The sequence below is a fragment of the Talpa occidentalis genome, unplaced genomic scaffold, assembly GCF_014898055.3.
Source record: "Talpa occidentalis isolate TD23 unplaced genomic scaffold, MPIMG_talOcc4v2.1 talOcc4.8, whole genome shotgun sequence".
NCBI classification, from domain to species: domain Eukaryota; kingdom Metazoa; phylum Chordata; class Mammalia; order Eulipotyphla; family Talpidae; genus Talpa; species Talpa occidentalis.
The window spans coordinates 62932051-62956694 of record NW_023605194.1 but is presented as its reverse complement, the minus strand read 5'-3'; the positions used below and the strand labels follow the sequence as shown (position 1 = coordinate 62956694).

Here is a 24644-nt window from a genome sequence, read left to right as displayed (position 1 = left end):
CCTTGTTGCTATTATAGACATCAGATCTCCTTTGTAGGTTCTGACGCCTTGTAAAATAATTTAACAAGACAGATAGCATCCAGGCAAGGTTTCATTAGCCTTGTGCCCAGGCACAAGGGAAGCGGTACTGGAAGAGAAAATTTCCAGACTGGCTCCCCTAGGGGGAGTTGGAAAAGCACTTTGAAGGGGTCTTTGTCATCTAGGCAAGGATAGCATAATGCCTTTGGGGAACTGCACTTGTAACTTCATAGGGACATAGGGACATAGGGTGTGAGTGTGAGTGGCAGGAGATAAAGGCTGAGGCAAGTAGAGCAAGAAGGACCTAGATGTGCCCTGCTGAAGAGCTTAGAGGTATTGAGTTATGAAGCATCCATGAAGGAATGGTCTAAAACCTATTAGGTATAAGAATAGGTATAAGAATGCCAGGATAAGCTCTATAAAGGACCATCTTTTTTAAAGTGTAAGATCTAGAGAGAATATAGGTGGAAGGTCTTGCTTTTTTTTTTTTTTCTATATATTTTATCTTGCTGTAGGGGCAGGATAGGCACAGTGCAGTTTATCTATGATCCGAGCAGACTGGGTAAAAAGGAGAGTCTTGGAGCCCTCGGTGGCTTTCTCAGGCTTTTATTGAGCTATACATGTAGTGTGGCAAACAGGCAGGGGTGCCGGGGGTCCATGTGGCCTGGTGGCCAAGGCCCCCCCATCATAGGTGAGAAAGGGTGAGTCTCCCCAAAATATTCAGATAGACCACCCTAAGATGTGTCACTTTGGCATGTGGATTATTTTTTTTTAAAAAGATTTATTTATTTATGCATACATGAATTGGGGTACAGGCCAGAGGTGTTAGAGGATTCACCAGAGACAGAGTGGGGAACAGAACAGGCAGATTGACTGAAATACACTGCTGAGGAGAGCAGCAGGAGAGTCAGGAGAGGTCTGCTTTGCCATGTGGTAGCTCCCTGGTGGGGGATCGAACTTGTGCTGCAGTGGCTATGAATAGCTTCATAGGTTGTGTCTTAACCCCTTGCGCCACCATAGAGGCCCTGGCATGTGGATTATTTTGAGCTAAGGTCAATAGAGGTCCTGACGGCTTACAAGAAACTTTTCCTACTCCCTTAACTATCTAGAAGAATGAAAATTGGGGGTAATCTCCAGATTTAGGGTTATCTCCAAAAAGAGTCTGTCTATTGGAGAAACTGATCTATTGGGTTGTCAGAAAAGTCATGACATATTTTTTTCTGTTTTTCAAGCAAAAGTGCATCATGACTTTCCAACAACCCAATGCATGGCAGGGTAAACATCTAGTTACAGAGCATCTGGTCTTCCTTATATGGGTCAGGTTTTCCTTACGTGAGTCCCCCTCCTCTCTCTTTGAAGCCACAGACGCTATCCCATTCCTTAGCTTAGGATATGTATATACTCATTGAGCCATTGGTTTTAGAATCTATGTCAATGTAGATTCTTCACACATATGTAGTTAAACTTATTCTTTTCTCCCACTAGTTGTCTGCTGTTAATTTGACTGCTTCATCAGACTGAGAGGAACCCAGAGGGGGGCATTTCCTTTCCACCTTTATGGTGACAGAATATGTTACTCATTGTTTTTCTAGGCAAGGCCCATCTGCATCATGATCATCCCATTTTTATAAAAAATCAGCGTTACAGTTTTGTCTCTTAAATTTAAAAATCCTCCTCCTGGGCCTCCCCTGGTGGCGCAGCAGTTGAGCGCTGGGCTGCGAAGCTGCCCGCAGCCTCTGCAGTGCCGCCAGTTTGATCCCCGGCCTCCGGCGAGGGTCCCACATGGCACGACAGACCTCTCCTGCCGTGCCCGCTGCTCCCCTCAGCAGTGTATTTCATTGGTCTGCCTGTTCTGTTCTCCACTCTGGGGAATTCTCTCACCCTCCCCTGCTTCTGACTGTACCCAGTGCTTGTATAAATAAATAAATAAATATTTAAAAAAAAATCCTCCTCTCTTCCTCCTCCTCATTATCACCATGCAGATCCCTCTGCTGCAAATCTAGTATTATTAGTGCAGACTTAGAGGTATCCTTGAACCCCCGAAGTTGCATGCTCTAAATTGCTTCTGCTGTCTACTACATAAAGACAAAACACACTCTTAGTGTGAAAGAAATTTAATAGGATTTGTTTGCATAGAGAGAGGAGAGGATAATAATTCCCCAATGAAACACACAGTTACCCATCCCCTCATGGGTAAATGCCCAGCCAGTCAGGGTTGGTCCAAAACAGGGCAGCTGAGGTAGGAAAACTTGCCATAAGTCTAAGGCACCTTCCTATGGCAGGGAACCATGGGAAAGAGGCAGAAAGGGTCCAGCAAGTCTGGGATGAAAGGAGCAAAATCAAAGTAAAAATCAAGGTAACAGCTGCATTGTCAGCCTCCTCGCTTGTCTCATCCAAGTGTCTCTCTGTGTCTCAACTCCATGTGTCTTCTTCCATGTTCCCCAAATCCCTGGTGTAAATCCAAAGCAGAGAAGCAAGCGTGCCCTCCTTCACGTGTCTCTCTGCTCCGTCTCCCCTCCTGTGTGTTCTTCTTCCAAGTCTTCTTTTTTTTTTCCCCAAAGATTTATTTATTTATGCATACAATAACTGGGGTATAGGCCAGAGGTGTGGGGGGTGAGAGAACTCACCAGAGACAGAGTGGGAAACAGAACAGGCAGACTGACTGAAATACATTGCTGAGGGGAGCAGCCGGGAGACAGGAGAGGTCTGCTGCGCCATGTGCGTCAACTCCCTGGCCGGGGATTGAACTTGGGCTGCAGTGGCTGTGGATTGCTTCAGAGTATTGTGTCTTAACATCTTGCGCCACCAGGGAGGCCCCTTTTCTTCCAAGTCGTCTATATCTTTTTCTGGTCACTCAGCTCCACCCTTCACTGGTTGGGGTAGGTAATATGGAACTTTCCCTTCCTCTAGTCAGTATCATGTGGACCTGGTCCCAGAATCTGCTCTTATAAAGAATCTTCTAGGTTACTAGCAATGTTGTTGTTGTTGTTTTTTAAATCAGGTGGTTACAAAGGCTGTTCATTTGTGCAAAATTCATTGAGCTCTACCCTTAGACTATGATTCTGTATGTATGTCGTTTTCAATAAAAAGTTAAAGGGGACAAACTCCCTAGGATATTTTTATGTATACTGATGTGGAAAAACCACATCATCTCTGTTGACTGAATTGTAAAATTCTCGAGGACAGTGAACCTATATACTTTGTGTTTGTTTGACAGCATCTGTTTTAGTGCCTATAGCATAGACACACACTAAGTAATTGGTAAATATAGGAATGAATGGAGGGGGAGAAGTGACTTGTGGGTTCCTTCTCCCTCACTCTCTTCCAAGTAGTATTTGTTCCATGACCCTGCTGGAGCACATGATAGCTTGTTCCTCAGTTACACCTGCGACCTCTCTGCCCCTCCCCCTGCCCCAATAAGTCTGTGAGATGCCACCTGGCTTCCTCCCTACCACATGCCTGGTGTAACTGATCCAGGGCACGAGCCCACAAGGGCAGGACAAATGATGCAGGTGGAGGACGTTCTGTCCCAAGTACCAGTACTTCTGCCCTACCTGGATCTGAGCCACCTGGCTCAGGCCTTCCTCACCATGTCTGGAAATTAAACTGGAGAGAATATGTCCTTAGAGATATTTCATTGCTAATGCTCCTATTTGCACCTTTGATGTAAATTGCTTCCTAAACTACTCAGCTTAAATTATGTGGGAATTTGTAAATTATATATTTGACTATTTATGAATGGGAATGGGGATTTTTTTTTTTTTTTTTTTTTGCAATTTTACAATTGAAAGTGAGAGAAATCCTGGGCAAAATAACATAAGTCATTTATGCCATCATAAGCAATTACTAAAAGCGTCCTAGGGATACAATGATGTATTCTGCCTTAATGCTGATTACATATATTTGGGGGGGGGTGGGAGGAGGTGTGAAAAGGATGGACAATCAAATAATAATGTCTAACTTTTTCACAGGACTTATGATATGTGGGATACTTCATATAATGTTCATTTCATCATTGTAATAATTCAGTGATGTCCTATTATTATTCCCATTTGAAGGAAAGGTGCATTGCAGGGTTACAAACTGCGAGTCATGGAAGTCAAAAGTAGGGGCAGAATATATACAGCAAGAACCCCTAATCTAGTTCTATGGGTCAGGAAGGTTTCTCTAAGAGGCTGAAGGGGAGATCTGAAGATTGAGTTGAAAGTGAGTAGACAGAGATCCAGGGGGAAGAGAATTTTAGGCAATGGAAACAGTGGCTGCAAAAGATAATCATTTGTTTGAGGAACTGCCAGGCAGCTCTGGAGGGAAGTGCTTGGGATAGAGAGCGAGGCAAGAAAAGCAAGGGCTGGATCACCTAGGTTTTTTTCTCTACATCTTCAAATAGTGTGATAAGGTCAGAGTAGTAGAAGCAGTTAGAAGATTTAGGTTTTAGTCCCAGTTTTGCTCTTAATAACCTCAGTCATCATTCTGTGGCTCAGTTTCTTTATGTGAAAAAATGAGTAAGTTGGTCAGTGCTCTTAAGTGGCCCCAATGGCTTTAAAGATCAGATTCTAGGTGAGGGTCTACTGGAATGAACTGCCAGTCCGAGGTGCAGGCCCCCCTGTCTTCTGCTGAGTGCATGGAGAGCTGTAAGTACAAATAACAGAGACTCTAACACATGATAAATCACATAATAAACATAGCTGTGATCATGGTATGTTCCCTGTGTTTGAGGTTGATGGGACACTGTAGGAAATTCTCCTACTTGGGAAGGAAGTTGATGGACTATGGGGTGCTTTGGTAGAGGGTGTACTATTATTACACACAAAGGGGGACCCTCTACTTCCAAAACACAAATGATGTTGTAAAACAGCATTACCTTAATTTGAAGAAATCATAAAGTTAAAAAAAATTCCCCTATCCCTCTGGGCTCTTAGGCTACACCAGCAAACAAATTACTATCAGATTAGCAAGAGAAAAAACAAATTTAGTTATTTCCATGTGGAGAATTTACATGGCTGTATATGCTAAAGTAAACGGGACAAGGGTTTATATACTAAACTAAGGAATGAGGCAGGGACCTGGGGCTTTAAGGAGAGAGGAGGGAACTCACATATGAGTGTGTAGTGCCAGGAAGGCACACAGCTGGTTCTCTCTGTGCCAAGCAGACTGGGTAAAGGAGAGTCCTGGAGCCCTCAGTGGCATTCTCAGGCTTTTATATATATATATGTAGTGTGGCAAACATGTACATAGCAAGCAGGGATGCCGGGGGCCAGGAGGCCAGGAGGCCTCCAAGCCCCTGGCGAATTTTCACTCTTTACTTGGCCCTTTCCCGTGTTCTCGTTCCTTCTACCTCTGCTTCTCTTGGCAAATATCTCAATACTGCAGCCATGGCCCACAGAAGCAAACAACACTACTTATAACAATGTAACAAAATGCATGTGCCCCATCAGGTATGCAATCCTAATGGCAGGAGGGCAGAAAGCCCTGATAAACACTTACCCTAAGGGGGTGACAAATCCTTACCTCGAAATGTTTGCCCTGCCCTAAAATAGGGTTTTTTTTTTTTTTTTTAAAGATTTATTTATTTATACAAGAACCGGGGTACAGGCCAGATGTGCTGGAAGGTGAACTGAACAGGCAGATTGACTGAAATACACTGCTGAGGGGAGCAGCAGGCAGACAGGAGAGGTCTGCTGTGCAATGTGGGCTTCTCACCGGCTTGACGGGATTGAACCTGCACTGCACAGGGTGTGGACAGCTTCACAGTGCGTGCTCAACGACCTGTGCCACCAAGGAGGCCCCATAAGATAGGTTTCTCTGATGAAAAGTGTTCCACCGCCCCCCCCCCCCCGCCCCAAATCTGGGCAGTCTTCATTTTTTAAGTTAATGGTAACCTTTTCCTGAGGCCCAGGAGACAGCTACTGATAGCTCAACAAACCAAGGGTACACTATATTGGGAAAAACCTGCTCTGAACATCTTGGCTCAAGCCTATCTGAATGAATATTTTGCCTGAGGCAATCCTACAGAATGAAGGGGGACTGCTAGTAATAGGTATAAGTAGCTATTTAGGGCACTTACTGGGCGCCAAGATTATACCAGATACTTTCAGGTAGACTTTTTTGGGACAACTTTTGATTAGATTCAAAGCTGAGGCCTCAAGCATTACACAACTTTGGGAAGGTCCTCATCACCCAATTGTATCCTGCGTATTGAGCACGCCCAGTCCCGTTCTATTGCCAGGTGTGTTCACCTGAGCAGTGATTTTGTCTGGGTGTGCCTCGGTGATTGAGTTGGAACTTGAACCCAGCTTTAATCCCAAAGCTAATGGAGTTGATCGCCATTCCATTGCTATCGTCCCTTGTTAAAACACAGGTAACTCCTTACTCTGCAAATTGTGTGACATAGTCTCTTGAAGCTCTTTCTGGGTGAGGAAATGCTTTTTATAACTAGGGACTGCTTCTGTTTACTTAGTCTCGTCCAGCTCGGGTTAATCCTGCCCACAGCTGTGTCCTTCACTGTCCTTACACTGTATTCCCAGGTTTCCTCCCTGCAGAAGATAACTCCAGGGGACCACATGGTGTTTGAGTGTATGCCAGCAAAGAAGTTCATTCCCCTCCCTCCCCAAATTGGCCTACCTTTCTATAAATAATCCTCCCTCCCCTGAGGCCTCTGAATAGTTTCGCCACTTAACCAAACACACACACACAGGCACACTCACAAAGGGGCTGGGATTGGTAGAGGAGAGGGCAACGTGAATGACCTTGTAAAGGTAGACAATCCTAGCGACAGGATTAGCAAACCTGAAGCTTGGACAAATATTTATTGTCTTCCTTCCTCCCGGTGCAGCTCCGTGAGGCTCGCTCCTCTCAAACACAACGCCCAGTGCCTTCTGGTCTCGGTCTACTATACAAAGCCTAACCCGCCCATCTCTCCTTTGCAAACCCGGAGAACTGGGGTCCCCAGGTTGAAGCTCGTCGGTGGCGGCGGCGGGCAGGGCCGGGCATGCTCAGTAGCGGGACGGGTCTAGGAAGCGAGGAGGCCGCGCGGCCGGGGGGCCCCGGGGAGGTGGGCTGCCGGGGTCCAGGCCCGGGATCTGCGGGGAGTCCCGACTCCGCGCCCCGGGCGACTGTGCTCCGGCCCGGCGCGGAGGGGCGGGCTCTCCCCGGGCCCGGCGCGGGGGGGGCGGGGGAGCCGGCGGGAGAAGGGGAGGAGCGCTCGGCTCGCCGTCCCCCGCGGCGGCTCTGCGGCTGCCGAATCGGAAGCCGCAGGGAGGATCCGGGGAAATAAAGACGCCCGGGAATGACCTCCAGCGAGGCCGCCTGAGCCCGCGCCCGCGCGCTGCCCCCGCAGCCCCCGGCATGGGCGACCGCGCTGGGCTGCCGGAGCGCTCGGCCCCGCACCCCCCGGGGGCCCCCGAGGACGCCGGCGCCGCGGCCGTGAACGGGCTGCTGCACAACGGCTTCCACCCGCCGCGGTCCAGCCTCCACGCCTCTGCGGCCGGGGCCCCGCGGGCGGCGGCGACACGGGGCCCCCGCGCCTCCCGCTCCTGCCGGAGCTCCAGCCGCAGCCCCCGCCCCCTCAGCACGACTCTCCGGCCAAGAAATGCCGGCTGCGGAGGAGGATGGACTCGGGGAGGAAGAATAGGCCGCGTAAGTCCCTCCGGGAGGGGAGCGCGAGCGCGGCCAGGGTGCCGCGCGCGGTCCCTGCGGCCGGGCAGCCGGGGAGCCTGCAGCGCCGGGCGCGCCGCCGTCCGCGGGCTGCACGCGGGGGCGCCCGGAACCGGTTTTTTTTGGCCCAGGGGTGCCAAAGATCCCTGCCCGAGCCGGCTCCATGCTCGCTTCCATCTGTAGAATGGGTCGCAGTCTGCAGAATGAGCTGCTCTTTAGGGCAAGGCTCTCTGAGAGGGGAAGGCACTGCCAGCCTCTCCAGTTTGCCAGCGGGAAATTGCACGTGTGGGAATATTTGGTGGGGCCGGGAGCAGGGCAGGAGGGACCGCCGAGCCGCTTTCTCCCTTGTCCTTGGGCCCTTCCTTTCTCTAAGCGGCGCCGACTGCGGCTGGCGCCCCGCGGCCCGCACGCCCTTTGAATCGCGGAGCAGCAGCCAGCACCTTGGGTGTATTGGCGAGCGCGAGGTCTGGAGGCGTGGAGTTTGACAACCCCCCCAAATCACAGCCTATTAAACGCTGTTTCTTCGCAGCCAATGAAAAGACCTGTCGGGAGGGACACACCCACTGATACCATGTGGGCAGGAACTATTTGGACCAATGAGGACTAGAGGGGATTTTTTTTTTTTTTCCTTCTGGGAGTGGGGATGTGGAGTTGAGTTGAGGGTTTCTAATCGTAATGTGCAAATCGGAAAGCTGAAATGCGTTATTTCACAATCTAAAACCTGCATATATATAGATGTATATACTGTTAGTGGCTTACCTGTGGGACGTTCTGGGACGTAAATTTGCAGATCGAGTTTACAACTGGTTTGCTTGTCTGAGCCGAACCTCTCAACTGGTTACTCTTTCTGGGTGTCTTGAATGAAGCTTATACATGGCAAAAAGCAGAGTAAGTAGAATGCATGTTAATGAGTGATTGCAGGCAAACATGCACCTTTTGCATATGGGTTATATACTGTTTGACATAGGGAAATTACTAGGTAATTTGGATTTGTCCGTAAATGCTTTATGTTAGGCAAACAGCTTACTTCTCTGCCCCCACCCCCCCACTCCCCTACCTCCTGGCCCCCTCCAACTCCCCCCCCCCCCAATGTTGCTGTTAATCAGTTTAGACTCCTAGCTTTTCTGCATTCAACTTAAAGTGTGGGACTTTGGAAAGCATTTTAACCTGACTCTGGGATGTGTTGATTCTGATAACTTGTGTTTTGTAGCTCTAGTATTTAGGTTGAAAGTTAAGTTTTTGTCAGGAACTTTGAAGCCCCATAACAGATTTGGCTAGGGCTATGTGGAAGGCATCTAGAATCTCAGTTTGTATTGACTGTACTTCTGTTTTTTGAGACTTGTTTGAAACTGATTGTCTTTATGGTCTTAATATTGATCGCTTATCATTTAGTGACCTGTTTTTCTTATTTTGAAGCCGCATTTTAGTTATTTCTCTCATCTCATTAACAATTGTACGAGAGTTTGTAAGGTAAATGAGAAAATATGATGAAAATATAATGAAAGAGGACTGTATTGAGTTTTTGGTTAGTATTGCTAACTTGAATGGTCTATGTTTAATTGAGGGTATTGAAATAATTTTTGAGGCATTGAAAATACAGAGAAAAAATAACCTTATGCCCTGTGCCTGTAAACCCATAGGAATTATTATTTTAGAATACAAGAAAATTTAACTGTATCCATGTGTGCTTTGTGTCAGAGATTGAAGTGATTTGTGTTTTTCATGAAAACTTAATTTAAATGTAGTGACTGTGAGTCTTATTTTTAAACACTTATTAAAAAGATTCATCAAATTGATTTTTCATTATCTTACCATGTGTTCTTTTCTCAAATTTGAATAAACATTTCTGAAATAAATTTCATGTGTTCTGAGTCACATCAGATGTTAGCTACAAAAATTTCTTATTTAAAACTAGATTTAATATCTTTATCTTTGCCTGTTCACATACAGGCGTCTTTTTATTAAAAATAATTGTTCAGTCAGTTGATATTTAAGTAAATATTAGAGTTAAGCTTATCTCTATTATCTCATGATTGATAGATTTTGTGAGGAATTATTGCAGAGAGTTCTTGGGTACTTTAGAAACAAGTGTATGTCAGCTGTGGAAGCATCAAAGCTGGACAGATGATTAATTCCTGCCTGATTCTTTCTAAACCAGATGATTTTAGGACAGCCAGATATCACTTCTCTTTGGCCCCTCAAATGCGTATGTGGTTGGGTATGTTTTTATTTGGTAATATTTTGGGTAGAGTGCACATTAAAACACTAAATGTTTCAAAACTTTGAATAGAATGAAACAAAGATTTTGGTTATTCTAAAATATAAATCTGGCCCCTCAATGCAGGGACTGTTCACAGTTTATAATCTGAAAATGAGACCAATGGCATATTGACTTTGCTAAGCCAGGGAAGGAGAATATTGCAGCAGTGGTATGACCGCCACCAAATGACTAGCTCTGATCTTGAAATGCTGGAGTTGGCTAGGTCTCCAAATGTTATTTCTTATATGTTCAAAATTTTGTGATACTTTGAAGAGGACCGTTCTTTCAACATGACTTCTGTGCTAGTCAGCCACTCAGTCACATGCCTTAGCATTTAATTACACTTTCTTTTGGCTTTGTGCTGATTGTTTCCTGTAGGGTATTTGTCTTATTTCCCCCGTTAGATTGGAAGCCTGATGGTAGATGATGAATTCTTTTTCTCAAGTTTCAGGCTTTGAATACATGAATATTTGATTAGAGTCTCAGAAAAGAGGTATAAGCTGACATCAGTTCTTGAGCCACACCCTTCCCCCTCAATTGTACAACAAGTATAATTTTTGACTCCACAAAATATTAACTATTCTTTGGTAACTGGGGGGAGGGGGATTGTGTTCAGGACCTACTCAGATACGAAAATCTACAGAGGCTCAGGTCCCTGTGGTTGGCCCTCTTTAGCCCGTGGTTCACATTTTTGGATTCAATCAGCCCACATCGGAGTTGATGGAATTCATGTATGTGGAACCTGTGGATACTGAGGATCAATTGTATTTATTGGGAAGATTTATGTATGAGTGGAGCTGTGAAGTTCAAACCTATGCTTAAGAGTCAACTGTATTTTGGGCCTCCCCTGGTAGTGCAGCAGTTGATTGCTGGGCTGTGAAGCTGCCGGCAGCCTCTGCAGCGCCAGTTCGATCCCCGGTCCCCCGGCAAGGATCCCATATGGCATCACAGACCTCTCCTGCAGCGCCTGCTGCTCCCCTTAGCATTGTATTTCGTCAGTCTGCCTGTTCTGTTCCCCGCTCTGGCTCTGGTGAATTCTCTCACCCTCTCGCGCTTCTGACTGATAAATAAATAAATCTTTTTTTTTTTTTTTAAAGAGTCAACTGTATTTTGAAACTTGGTAATCCTAAAAAGATGCTGGGAGTGCTGAATGTTTTGTAAAGGGTGTCGTCATTTTAACCCCAGAGGGCCTGAGTTTGAATTGCAGTTGAATGATAAGATACCAGTTATTTAACTGCCGTAATTCAGTTTCAGTGTCAGTAAGATGAAGATAATCATACAAAATCATGGGTTGAGTTGAGAATTAAGTGAGGTAGTGTATATAAAGAACTTAGATTCCTGCTTGATACATTAATTTACTCAATGAACACAACTGTCGGCAGCACAATACACGGTACCATCAGCTGTTAATCCCCAGGACTGGACAAGGCAACTGAACTAGCAGAGGCAACTTCAGACTGACTTTCTTAGCTGAAAAGAAATACAGGCCTAGAATAAGAAAGAGCAAACAGTTTGATTAGCTGTAATAGTCCTAGTCTCATTTTTTCCCTCTTTTCCAATAAAAGTATTAGCACAAAAATGTGCCAAAAGCACTAGATAAAAAGTGGTCCTATTACTTAGAAAACAACTGTTTAAAGTGTATTATGCATTTTTCTTTTTAAATAGGTGAAGGGGTTAAAAAGCCATTTTTTGTCTACTTTTTTTTTATTTTAACATTTATCATTTTTTAGACAATATTTGCTTCCCCCTACCCTCTCAGATTGAGTCCCCATAGAATTTCCTTCCCCAAGGCACCCGTGCACCATCACCTCAGTCCCCTGAGGTCCCTCCCTTTCACCCCTCTCCCTCCTCCTCCCCTGCAATATGTCTCTGGTTTATAATTGTCTATTTTTGCTTTGTTGTGTTTTGTACTGTTATTATTTTTTTTTTACACTGATGTCTTATTTGGTTCCCCTACATTCCTGTTATAATGAAACCGTCCATCTGATATTTTTCTTTTTCCTTCTGGCTTATTTCACTGAGCATAATTCCTTCTAGCTCCATCCAAGTTGCTGCGAATGGCATGAGTTTATCTTTTGTGATTGCTGAATAATATTCCATTGTGTATATATACCACATCTTCTTGATCCAGTCATCTATTTTTGGGCATTTGGGTTGTTTCCAGGTTTTACCTATTGTAAATAGTGCTGCAATAAATAAACATAGATGTACAGGTTCTTTTGAATCACTGTTTTTGTTTGTTTGGTAGATCCATAGTAGTGGAATTGCCGGATCATATGGTAGCTCCGTATTTAGTAGACTGAGGAAACTCCAGACAGCTTTCCACAGTGGTTGGACCAGTTTGCACTCCCACCAGCAATGTAGGAGAGTTCTTAAAAAAGTCATATTTTAAAGATAATTTTGGATCATACCTGTACTTAACCCCTTCCGCCACCAATGGAGGCCCTCTTAGATAAGATTTTGATAAGTATATTTAAAATTTTTTGCATAAGCATTTTCTTATGGCATGAAGATATCATTTTAAAAAAAGATTTATTTATTTATGCATACATGAACTGGGGTACAGGTGAGGGGGGTGAGAGGATTCACCAGAGACAGAGTGGGGAACAGAATAGGCAGATTGACTGAAATACACTGCTGAGGGGAGCAGCGGGCGAGTCAGGAGAGGTTTGCTCTGCCATGTGGAAAGCTCCCTGGCTGGGGATTGAACTTGTGCTGCAGCGGCTGCAGACAGCTTCATAGGTTGTGTCTTAACCCCTTGTACCACCAGGGAGGCCTTATAACATCATATTAATGATTGTATACATTCCAATATTCTGTTATAATGACATACCATCATTTAGCCTGATTCTCAGTTTCAGGCTGTAGCTGGGGTTTCTATATCATAAGCATGCTGCATCAACAACTTTGTATATAGCTTTCTACCTAATCCATTTTTTTTAAAAAGATTTACTTATGGGGCCTTCCCTGGCGGCGCAGGTGGTTGAGCACAGTGCTGTGAAGCTGCCCACAACCTCTGCAGTGCCGGTTTGATTCCGGCCGGCCTGCTGGTGAGGATCCCACATGGTGCGGCAGACCTCTCCTGTTGCACCCGCTGCTCCCCTCAGCAGTGTTTTCGTCAGTCTGCTTGTTCTGTTCCCTGCTCTGTCTTTGGTGAATCCTCTCACCCTCCCGTGCATCTGCCTGTACCCCGGTTCTTGCATAAATCAATCAATCAATCAATCGATCTAAAAAAAAGATTTATTTATGTCTACAAGAACTGGGGTATAGGCCAGTGGTGTGTGTGTGTGTGTGGGGGGGGTGAGAGGACTCACCAGAGACAGAGTGGGGAACAGAACAGACAGATTGACTGAAATACGCTGCTGAGGGGAGCAGCAGGTGAGACAGAAGTCTGCTGTGCCATGTGGGTAGTTCCCTGGCTGGCCGGGGATCAAACTTGTGCTGCAGTGGCTGCGGATAGCTTCATAGGTTGCATCTTAACTCCTTGTGCCACCTGCGAGGCCCCTAATCCATTATTTTTGATGAAATTGGTGAATACTTTTTGATGAGCAACAAAAATGGTATAAAATAATATACATATATGTTCCCTTTGAAGTCCTAGATCTTTTAGACCCCAAGGACACTATTAGGTGAGCCATATTAGTGGAGAGAAGAGAAAAATGCAAAGGTGATCATTGTCTGTCACTGAACTCAATAACTGCAGAAAGGCAAGACATTTGAGCATCATGAGAAGGCTGGAGGGTGAGTGCTGCCCTCTTCCTTTCTTGTGTGTGGCCACAGGCAGGAATAGAATTGGACCAGTGCCTGCAGCCTCCTGGGGCAAAGTTGTGACTTCTCAAATCATCCAGATAGAACACTAGCAGAAAATGGGTGAGAGTTCATTATGTACATAATACCCTCATGGGTACAAACTGAAACCTAAATCTGTTCACCACTGAGAGTACAAGATTCAGTTTTCTAAGTACTGGAATATTTAGCTTTGACTCTTGGACTTTCTACTATCTCTGAATCAGGCTAACTAGGAAAACTGGATTAAAAGCTAAATAGCTAGAATTTTCTGGTTGTGTCTGCATAGGCTGTCAGTATTGATGCATTAAAAAAAAACACAATCAGGGGCCTCCCCTGGTGCAGGCGGTTGAGCGCAGTGCTGTGAAGCTGTCCATAGCCTCTGTAACGTGGGTTCGATCCCAGCTGGCAGGCGAGGGTCCCACATGGTGCAGCAGAACCCTCCTGTTGCGCCTGCTGCTCCCCTCAGCAGTGTATTTCAGTCAGCCTGCTTGTTTTGTTCCCCACTCTGTCTCTGGTGAATCCTCTCACCCTCCTGCGCATCTGGCCTGTACCCTGGTTCTTGTATAAATAAATAAATAAATCTTTAAAAAACAAACCCCTCAAAAAAACAAACAAACAAAAAAAACCCCACAGTCAGTATTTCTGAATGAATGGGAAGCATTGCAAATTTAAGAATAAAAGACCTAAATGGAAAGCAAGGGCATACTCCAGTATGGCTACCTTCTGTGAGGTGGTCAAATTCCCAAGTTTGTTAGTTAATTTATGAGTTTTGCAATACACATTTGAGTTGAAGATAAATATCTAAGGTCCAGACGTCTAGCATTTAAGTGGTTAAGTCAGGTAGCTGGATCTGTTTGACGTATGAATACCACTTTCCTCAAAAGGATCAGTAAATAAATTTCAACTTTAATACAAAGCATATTTTGTTTGGTATAGTGACCAAGGATGAGAAGAGTGCTGTTAATTTCTAACATGTGGAACATCTAACAAGTGAATAAAACAAAATCCATCATGGTTAGTGGGAAACAAAAGAATGCTGGTCCTAATTGACAGGCGCTGTGTGTGTGTGTGTGTGTGTGAGAGAGAGAGAGAGAGAGAGAGAGAAATAGCCAGGCTTTTAACAGTATGTGTATTTGTTTAAATACAGGCCAATTACCAACTACATTAAGCTTGATTTCTATTATATTTAATTACACGTGCTTTAAGACAGTGTTCACCTTGGGATGACAATATTTAGAATCAAATATAGAAACTGTTTCATGTACACAAGGAGGAGTGCAGAATTCTAAGTAGACCTTTTCTCTAGATAGTGCAGCTGTTAAGATTGGTATCTCATTACTTAATTTGTGACATCTTTTAGATGCCTAGAGTTGGTTGATCATGTGTATATGTGTGTGTCTTCTTCTTGGGATTATATTTAAAAGAACAGATGATTCGGAGGGACAAGGGCATGTTATTTTTAGAGGCAGTTACATCAAAATAATGATCTGCGGCCTCTAGTGGATTTCTGTATAATCTGGAATGAGGGTGGAAAACCCATGACTACCTATAGCAGTGTCTTTGATTGACTGAGCAATTAGAGTAGCTATGATTGAGCAACAGTTCCGTGCCCTGTGTTGTTCTATGCGTGTTTTTACAAAAACATATGCTTACTACTCCCACTCTCCTTTTCACAGATGGGGAAAGAGAGGTTTAGAAAAGTGAAGTAACCTGCCAGAAGACCCAGAGTTAGTGAATGGTAGGGCCAAAATTCAAACACAAGTCTAACTCCATTGTCGGATAGTTGTCTTTTTTTTGTGCTACAATAAACCTATTATTTATCCTGGTAAAAGTAAGTGTGTTCTGTAAGGCTTTCAGAAAAGATATGTGTATGCCATTCAGTACATCTTTGGCAAAAAACTTATCCATGTGTATGGTAGAGGTAACAGTAGCCAAGATTGATGGGCATTTACTCTAAGCCAGGAAGCACTGTACCTGGATTACCTCATCAGACCCGTGCAGTACCCTGTGAGGTAGATACTGCTATATAGATCGAGTGCTTGTGATCCCCCCAAAGTTCACATATTGAAATCACAACCGCTGAGGTGATAGTATTAGGAGGTAAGGGCTTTGGGAGGTGATTTGAGATAAATGCCCTTATAAAATAGATCCCAGAAAAGCTCCCTGTCCATTCTCCTAATGAGGTTACAGCAAAAAGATAGCCATCTAGGAAGTAGGGCATCCCCAGACACTGAATCTGCCAGCAAGTTGATCTGGGACTCCAGAACTGTGAGAAATAAATTTCTATGCTTTATTAGCAACCCAGCTTGCAGTCTTTCTCTTACAGCAGCCCATTCTGAGAAGACAGATACTGTCCTGATCTCCTGCAGCTGAAGACACTTGGGTGTCAAGGACTCATGGGCTCAGGGTAAAACTATCTGAGTTCAGATTTGGACTCTGCTGGGCCAGGGAACAAGACTTAGAATGCTAAGGGATTCCCAGGAAGTATGAAGAGTGTTCTGCAGTGGTAGTGGAACTTCGGAGCCTCTAAACCTGGATCCAGATCCTCACTCCACCAGTCACTAATAGTGTAGCTTTGGGTGAGATGCTTAACTTCGCAGAGGCTCACTTTGTTGATTGTCCATCTTATCAGGTGTGAGGACCAAACGTAGGAAATAGACAAAGTGGTCGAGAACAACTGCACTCTGGTATGAGGGTAGTATTCATGTTAGCTATTGCTAATGAAGGGTATAGTATTAATATTATTGCTGTTATGTAGTCACAGAAGCTTTCAAAGCTTCCTGAAATCCAGGACTTTTCATGAACTCTTCTTGCCCTGACTGAGAACTTTTTGGGTGTTGGGTTTCAGGCTTTGATATTACTTCCTGAAAGGATGTTTCCCTAATTTCCTCTTCTAGAATTAGGACTCACTGCCACCAGACCTGTCCTCTTTATCTCTTTCATAGATTGCTCCATTGCAACCCCAAATACAGCAGTCCCCTGCCTGAGAGTGATGTTGGTGACTTTGTGAACAAGACAGTGTAATTAGTTTTACTACTAATCTAGTGTCTGCTCCGTTATATTTTAAAATGGAAATGTCTTCCTTTGATCGTTGCTATTTGATATCTAAGCCCTTGAATGAGGCAGATAACATATAAGAGAGATGAGAAGCTTCAGAAAAGTGAGCACTTTTCCTTCATAAATGCTTCATGAATTAAGTAAAACATCAGAATTCAGAGCAGCTGCCTTCTTTTTAGCCCAGAGCCTTGCAAAGTTCATTCTCGCAAATATGAGATGGATATTTCTGGAGCTTCAGGACTAGCAAGATGAACTCTTGCCATTTGGGCAACGTGGATCGGGCTTGAGGGGATAATGCTAAGTGAAATAAGTCAGAAGGAGAAATACTGGATGATTTCACTCACAAATGGGATATAGAGAAAAAAACAGCAACAAAGAAATTGACAAAACTAAAGCAAACCCTAGGAATACAACTTGAAGAATTGAGGCTACTCAAGGGGGAGAGAGGATGGAGGTAGGAACAAAGGGGGGAGGGGTCTGATGGCCCAGGGTAAAGGACGAGGGGTGCTTGGATCATGGGTGGGGTTGTAACATAAATCTGAGGATGTGTGAACCTCTAAATCATATACAGTGTTGTAAAGCAGTATTACCTCAAAAAAGATAAAAAAAGCCAGCATGGGATCCCTCTGGTGTGCTAACCTTGACCCTGTGCTAGGTCAGAGACCATAACAGCCTTAGATAGAGGCTCAGGACAGTCCTGACCTGTGTGAGCCTCTGTGAGCTATGCCAGTTCTAGGAACCCCCTGGGCCACTGCACAAACAACTTTCAGCCCAGGCTAGGCAGTTCAGGGGTGAAAAAGACAGGGATGGGCTTAGTTGACTTCAGGCTCCGTATGAGTCAACAGTAGGGAGTGACTTTCAGCAGAATGTAGCTGCTCAACAAAGGTTAGCTGTCTGGGCCCTTCCTGGTGGCCTCCCTGGTGGCCCCCCGGGTTAAAGACACAGTGCTATCAAGCCATCTCCAGCCACTGCAGCATGAGTTCGATCTCTAGCTGGCCAGAGAGCTAACTCACGTGGCACAGCAGACCTCTCCTGTCTCTCCCGCCTGCTGCTCCCCTTAGTGTATTTCAGTAGATCTGCCTGTTCTGCCCCCACTCTGTCTCTGGTGAGCCCTCTCACCCTCCCTCATCTCCTGTCTACACTTTAATTCTTGTATGCATAAATAAATAAATCTTTTAAAAAAAAAATAAATGTTAGGGCCTCCTTGTGGTGCAAAGGGTTAAGACGCAACCTATGAAGCAATCCGCAGCCACTGCAGCATGGGGTCGATACCCCTGCCGGCCAGGGAGCTACCCACATGGCGCAGCAGACCTCTCCTGACTCACCCGCTGCTCCCCTCAGCAGTGTGTTTCGGTCAGTCTCCCTGTTCTGTTCCCCACTCTGTCTCTGGTGAATCCTCTCACCCTCCACACCTCTGGCCTGTACCCCAGTTCTTACATGCATAAATAAATAAAATCTTTAAAAAAAAAATAAATGTTAGCTGTCATTATGGGTGGTAATGTTAGGTTTCCTTCTTTACACTAATTCTAAATGTGCCTCCCTGTAAAATCTACTCTGCTGTCCTTGACAATACAGAGTATCTGATCCACCTTCTTCTACATGACAGTTCATTAGATATTTAAAGATTGCTCTTTTCTCTTAACTTTTCTCTAGTTCCTGCCCTCTGAAAAACCAACTCTTGCCGTTCAGACTTCATTACTGGTGTGATTCAGTGCACTGGATGACTGGAAAATTTATTAAAGCATAGATTGCAGAATGCTTCCTTGAGTTGTCACACAGGGGATTAGGACATATTGACCTGGGTGGCCTTGAATGCTGAGCTTTAATAATCCTCACTAATAATAATAATAATAATAATAATAATGCTCCACAGGGAAAAATAAATTTTTATTTCTTTGGGTTAGGCACTGTCATAGGTGCTGGATGTGATACTCATATGCACATGGTTCCAAGTGGAAGGGTAGCCTGAAGCTAGTTGTCTGGCTTTTACTCAAACATTCCTGAGTCACTAAACTCTGTATGAGTTAGAGGACTTGGACATATTGAGGTTGTTTACAATTCATACTTAATTATATTTGATAAAAAAAAATCTAAAGGGATGCCATGTATTTTTTTTTTTTAAGATTTATTTATTTATACAAGCACTGGGTACAGTCAGAAGCGCGGGAGGGTGAGAGAATTCACCAGAGCCAGAGCGGGGAGCAGAGCAGGCAGAAGGACCGAAGTACACTGCTGAGGGGAGCAGCGGGCGGCAGGAGAGGTCTGCGCGCATGTGGGACCCTCCTCTGGAGGCCGGGGAGCAGCTGGGGATCGAACTGGCACTGCAGAGGCTGCGGGCAGCTTCGCAACCCAGCGCTCAACCGCTGTGCCACCTGGGGAGGCCCATAAAGGGATGCCATGTATTTAGGGGATGGAAGGTAATACCAGTTTGGCCAAGCAGATAGGACATCTTATCTTTTGTGGAAAGATTTTACTTAGTGCCCAAATGTGTTTTACTTTTTGGCGTGACCACATAATATTACCATTAATAATTATGGCCAGGTCCACAGGCATATACTGGGATTATTCTGGACAAACTAGGAGTCCCAGTGGTGTGCGGGAGCCAACTCCTCGGGCTCTGGTTGCTGATGGTCTATGTCACTTCCTGACTCTGCAGTCAATGTCCTCTTATTGGAGCGCTTGAAATTAGTCCCAGTGTGTGTGTTTACACATCAGAAACTAGCAAACTTGGGCCTCCCCGGTGGCGCAGCGGTTGAGCGCTGGGTTGCGAAGCTGCCCGCAGCCTCTGCAGCGCAGGTTCAATCCCCGGCTGCTCCCCGGCCGCGGAAGGAGGGTCCCACATGGCGCGCAGACCTCTCCTGCCGCCCGCTGCTCCCCTCAGCAGTGTACTTCGGTCCTTCTGCCTGCTCTGCTCCCCGCTCTGTCTCTGGTGAATTCTCTCACCCTCCCGCGCTTCTGACTGTACCCAGTGCTTCTATGTATGTATAAATAAATAAATAAATCTTTAAAAAAAAAAAAAAGAAACTAGCAAACTCGTAAAACCAGGGCTTTCTTTTCAGATATCCAGTTGTTAAACGCCACTCACTGGGATACAGCTCACAGAGGAGGCTCAGAAAGGCGTCAGAGAGTGTCAGTAACATAAATTGAATATTGAGGCTTTTTTTTTTTTAAAGATGTATTTATTTACGCACACAAGAGCTGGGGTACAGGCTAGAGATGCAGAGGGTGAGAGGCTTCACTAGAGACAGAGTGGGGAACAGAACAGGCAGACTGACTGAAATACACTGCTGAGGGGAGCAGCGGGTGAGACAGGAGAGGTCCGCTGCTCCATGTGTGTTGCTCCCTGGCCGGCCGGGGATCGAACTTGTGCTGCAGAGGCTGCGGATTGCTTCATAGTGCGGTGCTTAGCCCCTTGTGCCACCAGGGAGGCCTGAATATTGAGGCATTTAAGCCAGAAAAGGGGGAAAACATCAATGTAGGTTTTTATTTTAAGGTAGCACAGTATCAGAAGATGAGAAGTTAGATGAGAGAGCCATATCTTTTGAGAAGGAAGTATTCTGCAAATATTTGAGGGCCCAGTGTGGCGTAAGGGTAGAGTGTCTTTAGAATCACATTTAAATTCTTCTCCCAAAGGTAGTTGGGCTCAGTGCTGGATGACCTGAGGGTGAGCAGGTGTCAGTGTGTCAGCAGTGCAGCAGGGGACACGAGGAAAGGAGAAGAGATAATAGCCATGTCCATTTGCAGAAGGATAGATATACATGCAAGTACTAAAGTACTGCTCACAGGAGAATCCTAACTTTGGACTTCTTTATACTTATTTCACAACTCACAATTTATTGATTTTCTTCTGAATGACTTGAATTATTTTGAGTTAACACATTTATCACTTGTGGGGAACGCCAACAATTTTTTTCTATAAAATAGGTGTAAATCCGGCTGCAGTTATACCTCGAACCTTGCTAAGGTAGTTTATAGCTTATTTGTTGCTGCAGAAATGCAAAGTAGAGTTGCCAGAATATCTTCATTTCATGTTTCTGGTTAGGACCGGCAGGTTGAAATTTGTCCCCGCCAAGAGGGAAAGGAGCTTGGTATGCTTGATTCCATCTGTGAAGCAAAAAAGGGACTTCCCTGTTCGCCCCCATTTGAGTTTTACTCCAAAGGTAACTAACTCATTGTGCTCCACTTTTCCCTCACTGCCCTGAATATATTTTTGGAGAGTGCTGGCATTAAAAAAAATCTTTTTATTTAGTAAAATTGTAAACATTATGTGATACCTGATGGGGAGTATCCTAATATCACTGCAATTAAAAATAATTAAATATTATACGAAAGTAAAGTTTATATAGTACAGCAGTCCTCCCTTTCCTGTGGTTTCAGTTACCCATATTATGTATAATAAAATGTTTTGAGAGAGACTATATTCATGTAACTTTGGTGATAGTATAATGTTTTAATTACTCTACTTTTTATTATTGTTAAAACTCTTATTTAAATTATAGTTTAAACTTTATCACAGGTATGTATTTGCAGGAAAAAAACAGTATAGGGTTTAGTACTGCCCTCAGTTTCAGGGGTCCACTGGGGACCTTGGAATGTATCCCCTGAAAATAAGGAGCAACTATTGTGTCACTGCTGTTAAGTACTTGTCCCTCAGCTTCTTTAGTTGTCAGTTTATTTTGTCTATTTCATGCAAATCTCCCCTTCCCAAGATGGATGATAGTGAAGGAAATCTCAGGTGTCATGTCAGGTCAATGATAAATATTTTCCTATGTCCTTCTAAAAGATGAGAACTTTTGTAAAAAAAAATATAACAACTATCTGTTATTTGTTGAAAAAGTTAACAATGTATTATATTCAGTTGAGACTATAGTATATTGTTATGCACAACTAGAGAAATGAATTTAGTAACTGCAAATTAAAATTCTACATCTTTTTTTGTAGGGAGATGGATGAAAACCTGATATTTTGTTGCCTGGAAGGATCCCTTTGTTTGCTAGTACCTGTTAATTGTTTTTTTTCATGTTTACTTTTTAGCCATTTCTTCATGGTCTGATATTTCAAACATCATTCTTGGAATGAAATAGGCCTGTGCCAGAAGAGGTGCTTTGGGAAGACCCTAAAATCACTGGATTAGAAGTGATTAGTGATTAGTATCTCTATGGAGTTTTGGCCTTGAGAGTTAGAGATTAAGAGAGTAGGAGCAATGTTAAAAGAACCCCACTCCTCTCCTTTCCTCTTAAGCCATGAGGGTGGAAGCAGGTAAGCTAGAACTCACCCAGAAGACGGGATTTAAGATTTAGCTCAGACCTTGGTATCTGAAGGTACCAGATTTAGGGGTTGAAGTGGGGTTTTCAGATGGATCACACAAGGGGTATTAACTGAACTTTGTGAGATTCTCGATTCCAGGCCACTAACCCTGTATTTAGACTTTTAACCCTGTATTTCAAGTTCACCACAAGCACAAAGAGATCCTGAATCTCTTCAGTATTGCTTGTTTGTTAAATATTCCTGGGAATCAAACCAGTTAAACATCAATGAATTCTTATTATATAACTGCAAGACTGGTTTACTTTTGTCACTTTTAAGACTTGTTCAGCTTTAGCAAAAATGTGCTTTCAAATACATTTTATACAACCCTGTTGTCTTTTACAGAACAAGGAGTATAATTTACTATTTTCTAATAATTTAGGGACATTATTAATACCAGCTTTTATACTGGTTGTATAAATAATGGTGTACAAAGTGTTTGGATTTGCTCTTTTGTTTATTCATTTAATGGGTAATTGTTATGTGCCAGCTATATAAGGGATGGAAATTTAGGGGGGGGGGTCCAAATATTTATTCTTAGTAATTCTTCATTCAAAAATCTTTAAAAGTATTTTTGTATTTTTAAAGGCCATAATTAAAAGTTAGGCTGAAGACCACCTTATTAGTTTTTGTGCGAGTTCCTTAACCTGGACCTCAGTTTTATCATCTGTAAAATGGGCAGCATAATAATGCCGATCATACTAGGTTATGAGAATTAAATCAGACATTGCATGTAAAGTTGCCTGCATAGCGCTTGCACATAGTAAGCTCTTAATGATAGTTGATCAGTGCTGCTGCTGGTTTATCACTTCTTAGACTTTGGAATATACTTCTGAAATCTTATTAACAGGACCAATTGGCAAGTTTTGTAGCACTGATGTATTTTAAAATGCTTGGCTTGTGCATATATGTGCAGGTAAAATTGCACAAGCCAAGTCAGTATACCATTTATTTATTTTTTAACATTTATGTATTTATGCATTACAAGAATTGGGGTACAGGCCAGAGGTGTGGGGGGTGAGAGGATTCACCAGAGATAGAGCAGGGAACAGAACAGGCAGATTGACCGAAATACACTGCTGAGGGGAGCAGCGGGCCAGGCAGGAGAGGTCTGCTGTGCCATGTGGGCATCTCCCTGGCCAGAGATCGAACTCATGCTGCAGTGGCTGCAGATAGCTTCATAGGTTGCGCCACCAGAGAGGCCCCAGTATACCATTTCTGTACACGTGCAGCACACTTGATTAAATTTAGGGATGGCTTAAGCATATTTGTTTGGCAAATGCTCTCACTCTGACTTAGGTCAGTTATATAATATCTAGTAAATGGGTAACCGGTCAAGTAGAAATACTGAACCGCAATACTTAGTTTTTGCACTTACTATAAGGTTTAACTGCTTTTTTGTTATGTTTATTACTTGCAAAGTAAAGCGTTGTTAGGTATTTCTAACAACATTTATCTTTTTGTAAAATAATTCCAGTAAAATATTTTCATGCTACTAAATCAGTTTTGATTCAGGAAATCCCTGAGATTGTAAGGAAAGCGATTCAAAAAACAGCCAGAATTTGCCCATACTTTTTATGAATCAAGCTTTTCTCCATATTGTATAATCCAAAGTACAGAAATAAGATGAATGTTGAAGTTCATGAAACTGCAGCCATCATCTGTAAGTGACCGTTTTCCAGCCTCATTTTCATTAACTTTACATTAAATGTATAATATGATTTGTAAAACAAACCATTATAAATGTGTTGCTTTTATCTCTTTCATATATGAAGTCCAGAAATGAGATATAATAGGAAAAAGTTCGAATGCTAAAGAATTTGAAAATCTCACCTTAAAGATATAGGTCACTGTACCCTCAAATTAAGTGACCCCAAATGAATAAAATATTTTGAATATCCCTATTTATATAATCTAAGTTTTAATCTCTTCCCATTCAGTTATTATTATATCTAATTGTGCTTTTGATAAGAATAGTCATAGTAAACAATTATTACTAATCACAATGATGGTGATATTGTTAGGGGGAAAAGGATCCATTTTATATCAGGGTTGCCCTATAACAATATGAATTTATCATTGATAACCTGGGAGACAGCTGAGAACCTGTAAGTAAGCAAAAACTTCTGAGCAACCAAAATCAGTGTTAGAAGGCAGATAAAATTAGAGATACTTAATGTCTTTACACTTAGAGTACTTACGCATTCACCCTGAGTCTTGTTTACTCTTAGCAGAGTCACAGCTTTAGAGACTTGCCTTTCTGGTTTCTCTGCATTCATACATAGGTTCAGAGTGGAGATACTATAGGGACATTGACAGTGGTAAGACAGTAACAGGGTTAGCCCCAAAGCAAGACATAGAAAACCATAATAAAGGCAAAAGAACATGTATACCTTGGCAGCCTGGGAAGCACAGGTTTATGTAGTTCCTGAGGGCATCAGGATGTAGGATTCAATATATAGATTTTGAATGAGATCCATATATGCAATAACAGCTTTATTAAGATTTGTTTTCATTATTCCTGGGGATCTATCTCAGAGTAGACATGCAGGATCATATA

At 43.5% G+C, this 24644-nt stretch overlaps 1 protein-coding gene across 3 annotated transcripts in view; it reads left to right on the top strand.

The window, feature by feature from the left end:
- The first annotated feature begins 6803 nt into the window (after window positions 1-6803).
- Window positions 6804-24644, top strand: part of PANK1 (pantothenate kinase 1) — a 67350-nt gene continuing 49509 nt past the window's right edge. Inside the window, exon 1 of one of the 3 annotated variants that reach the window (XM_037497880.2) lies at window positions 6804-7653. In XM_037497880.2, coding sequence (XP_037353777.1) covers window positions 7626-7653 — 28 coding nt within the window. In that variant the 5' untranslated portion in view covers window positions 6804-7625. Of the gene's footprint in view, window positions 7654-8104; window positions 8560-24644 lie in introns of those variants that run through there. The other 2 variants (XM_054690764.1, XM_037497881.2) reach the window with 2 other exon arrangements.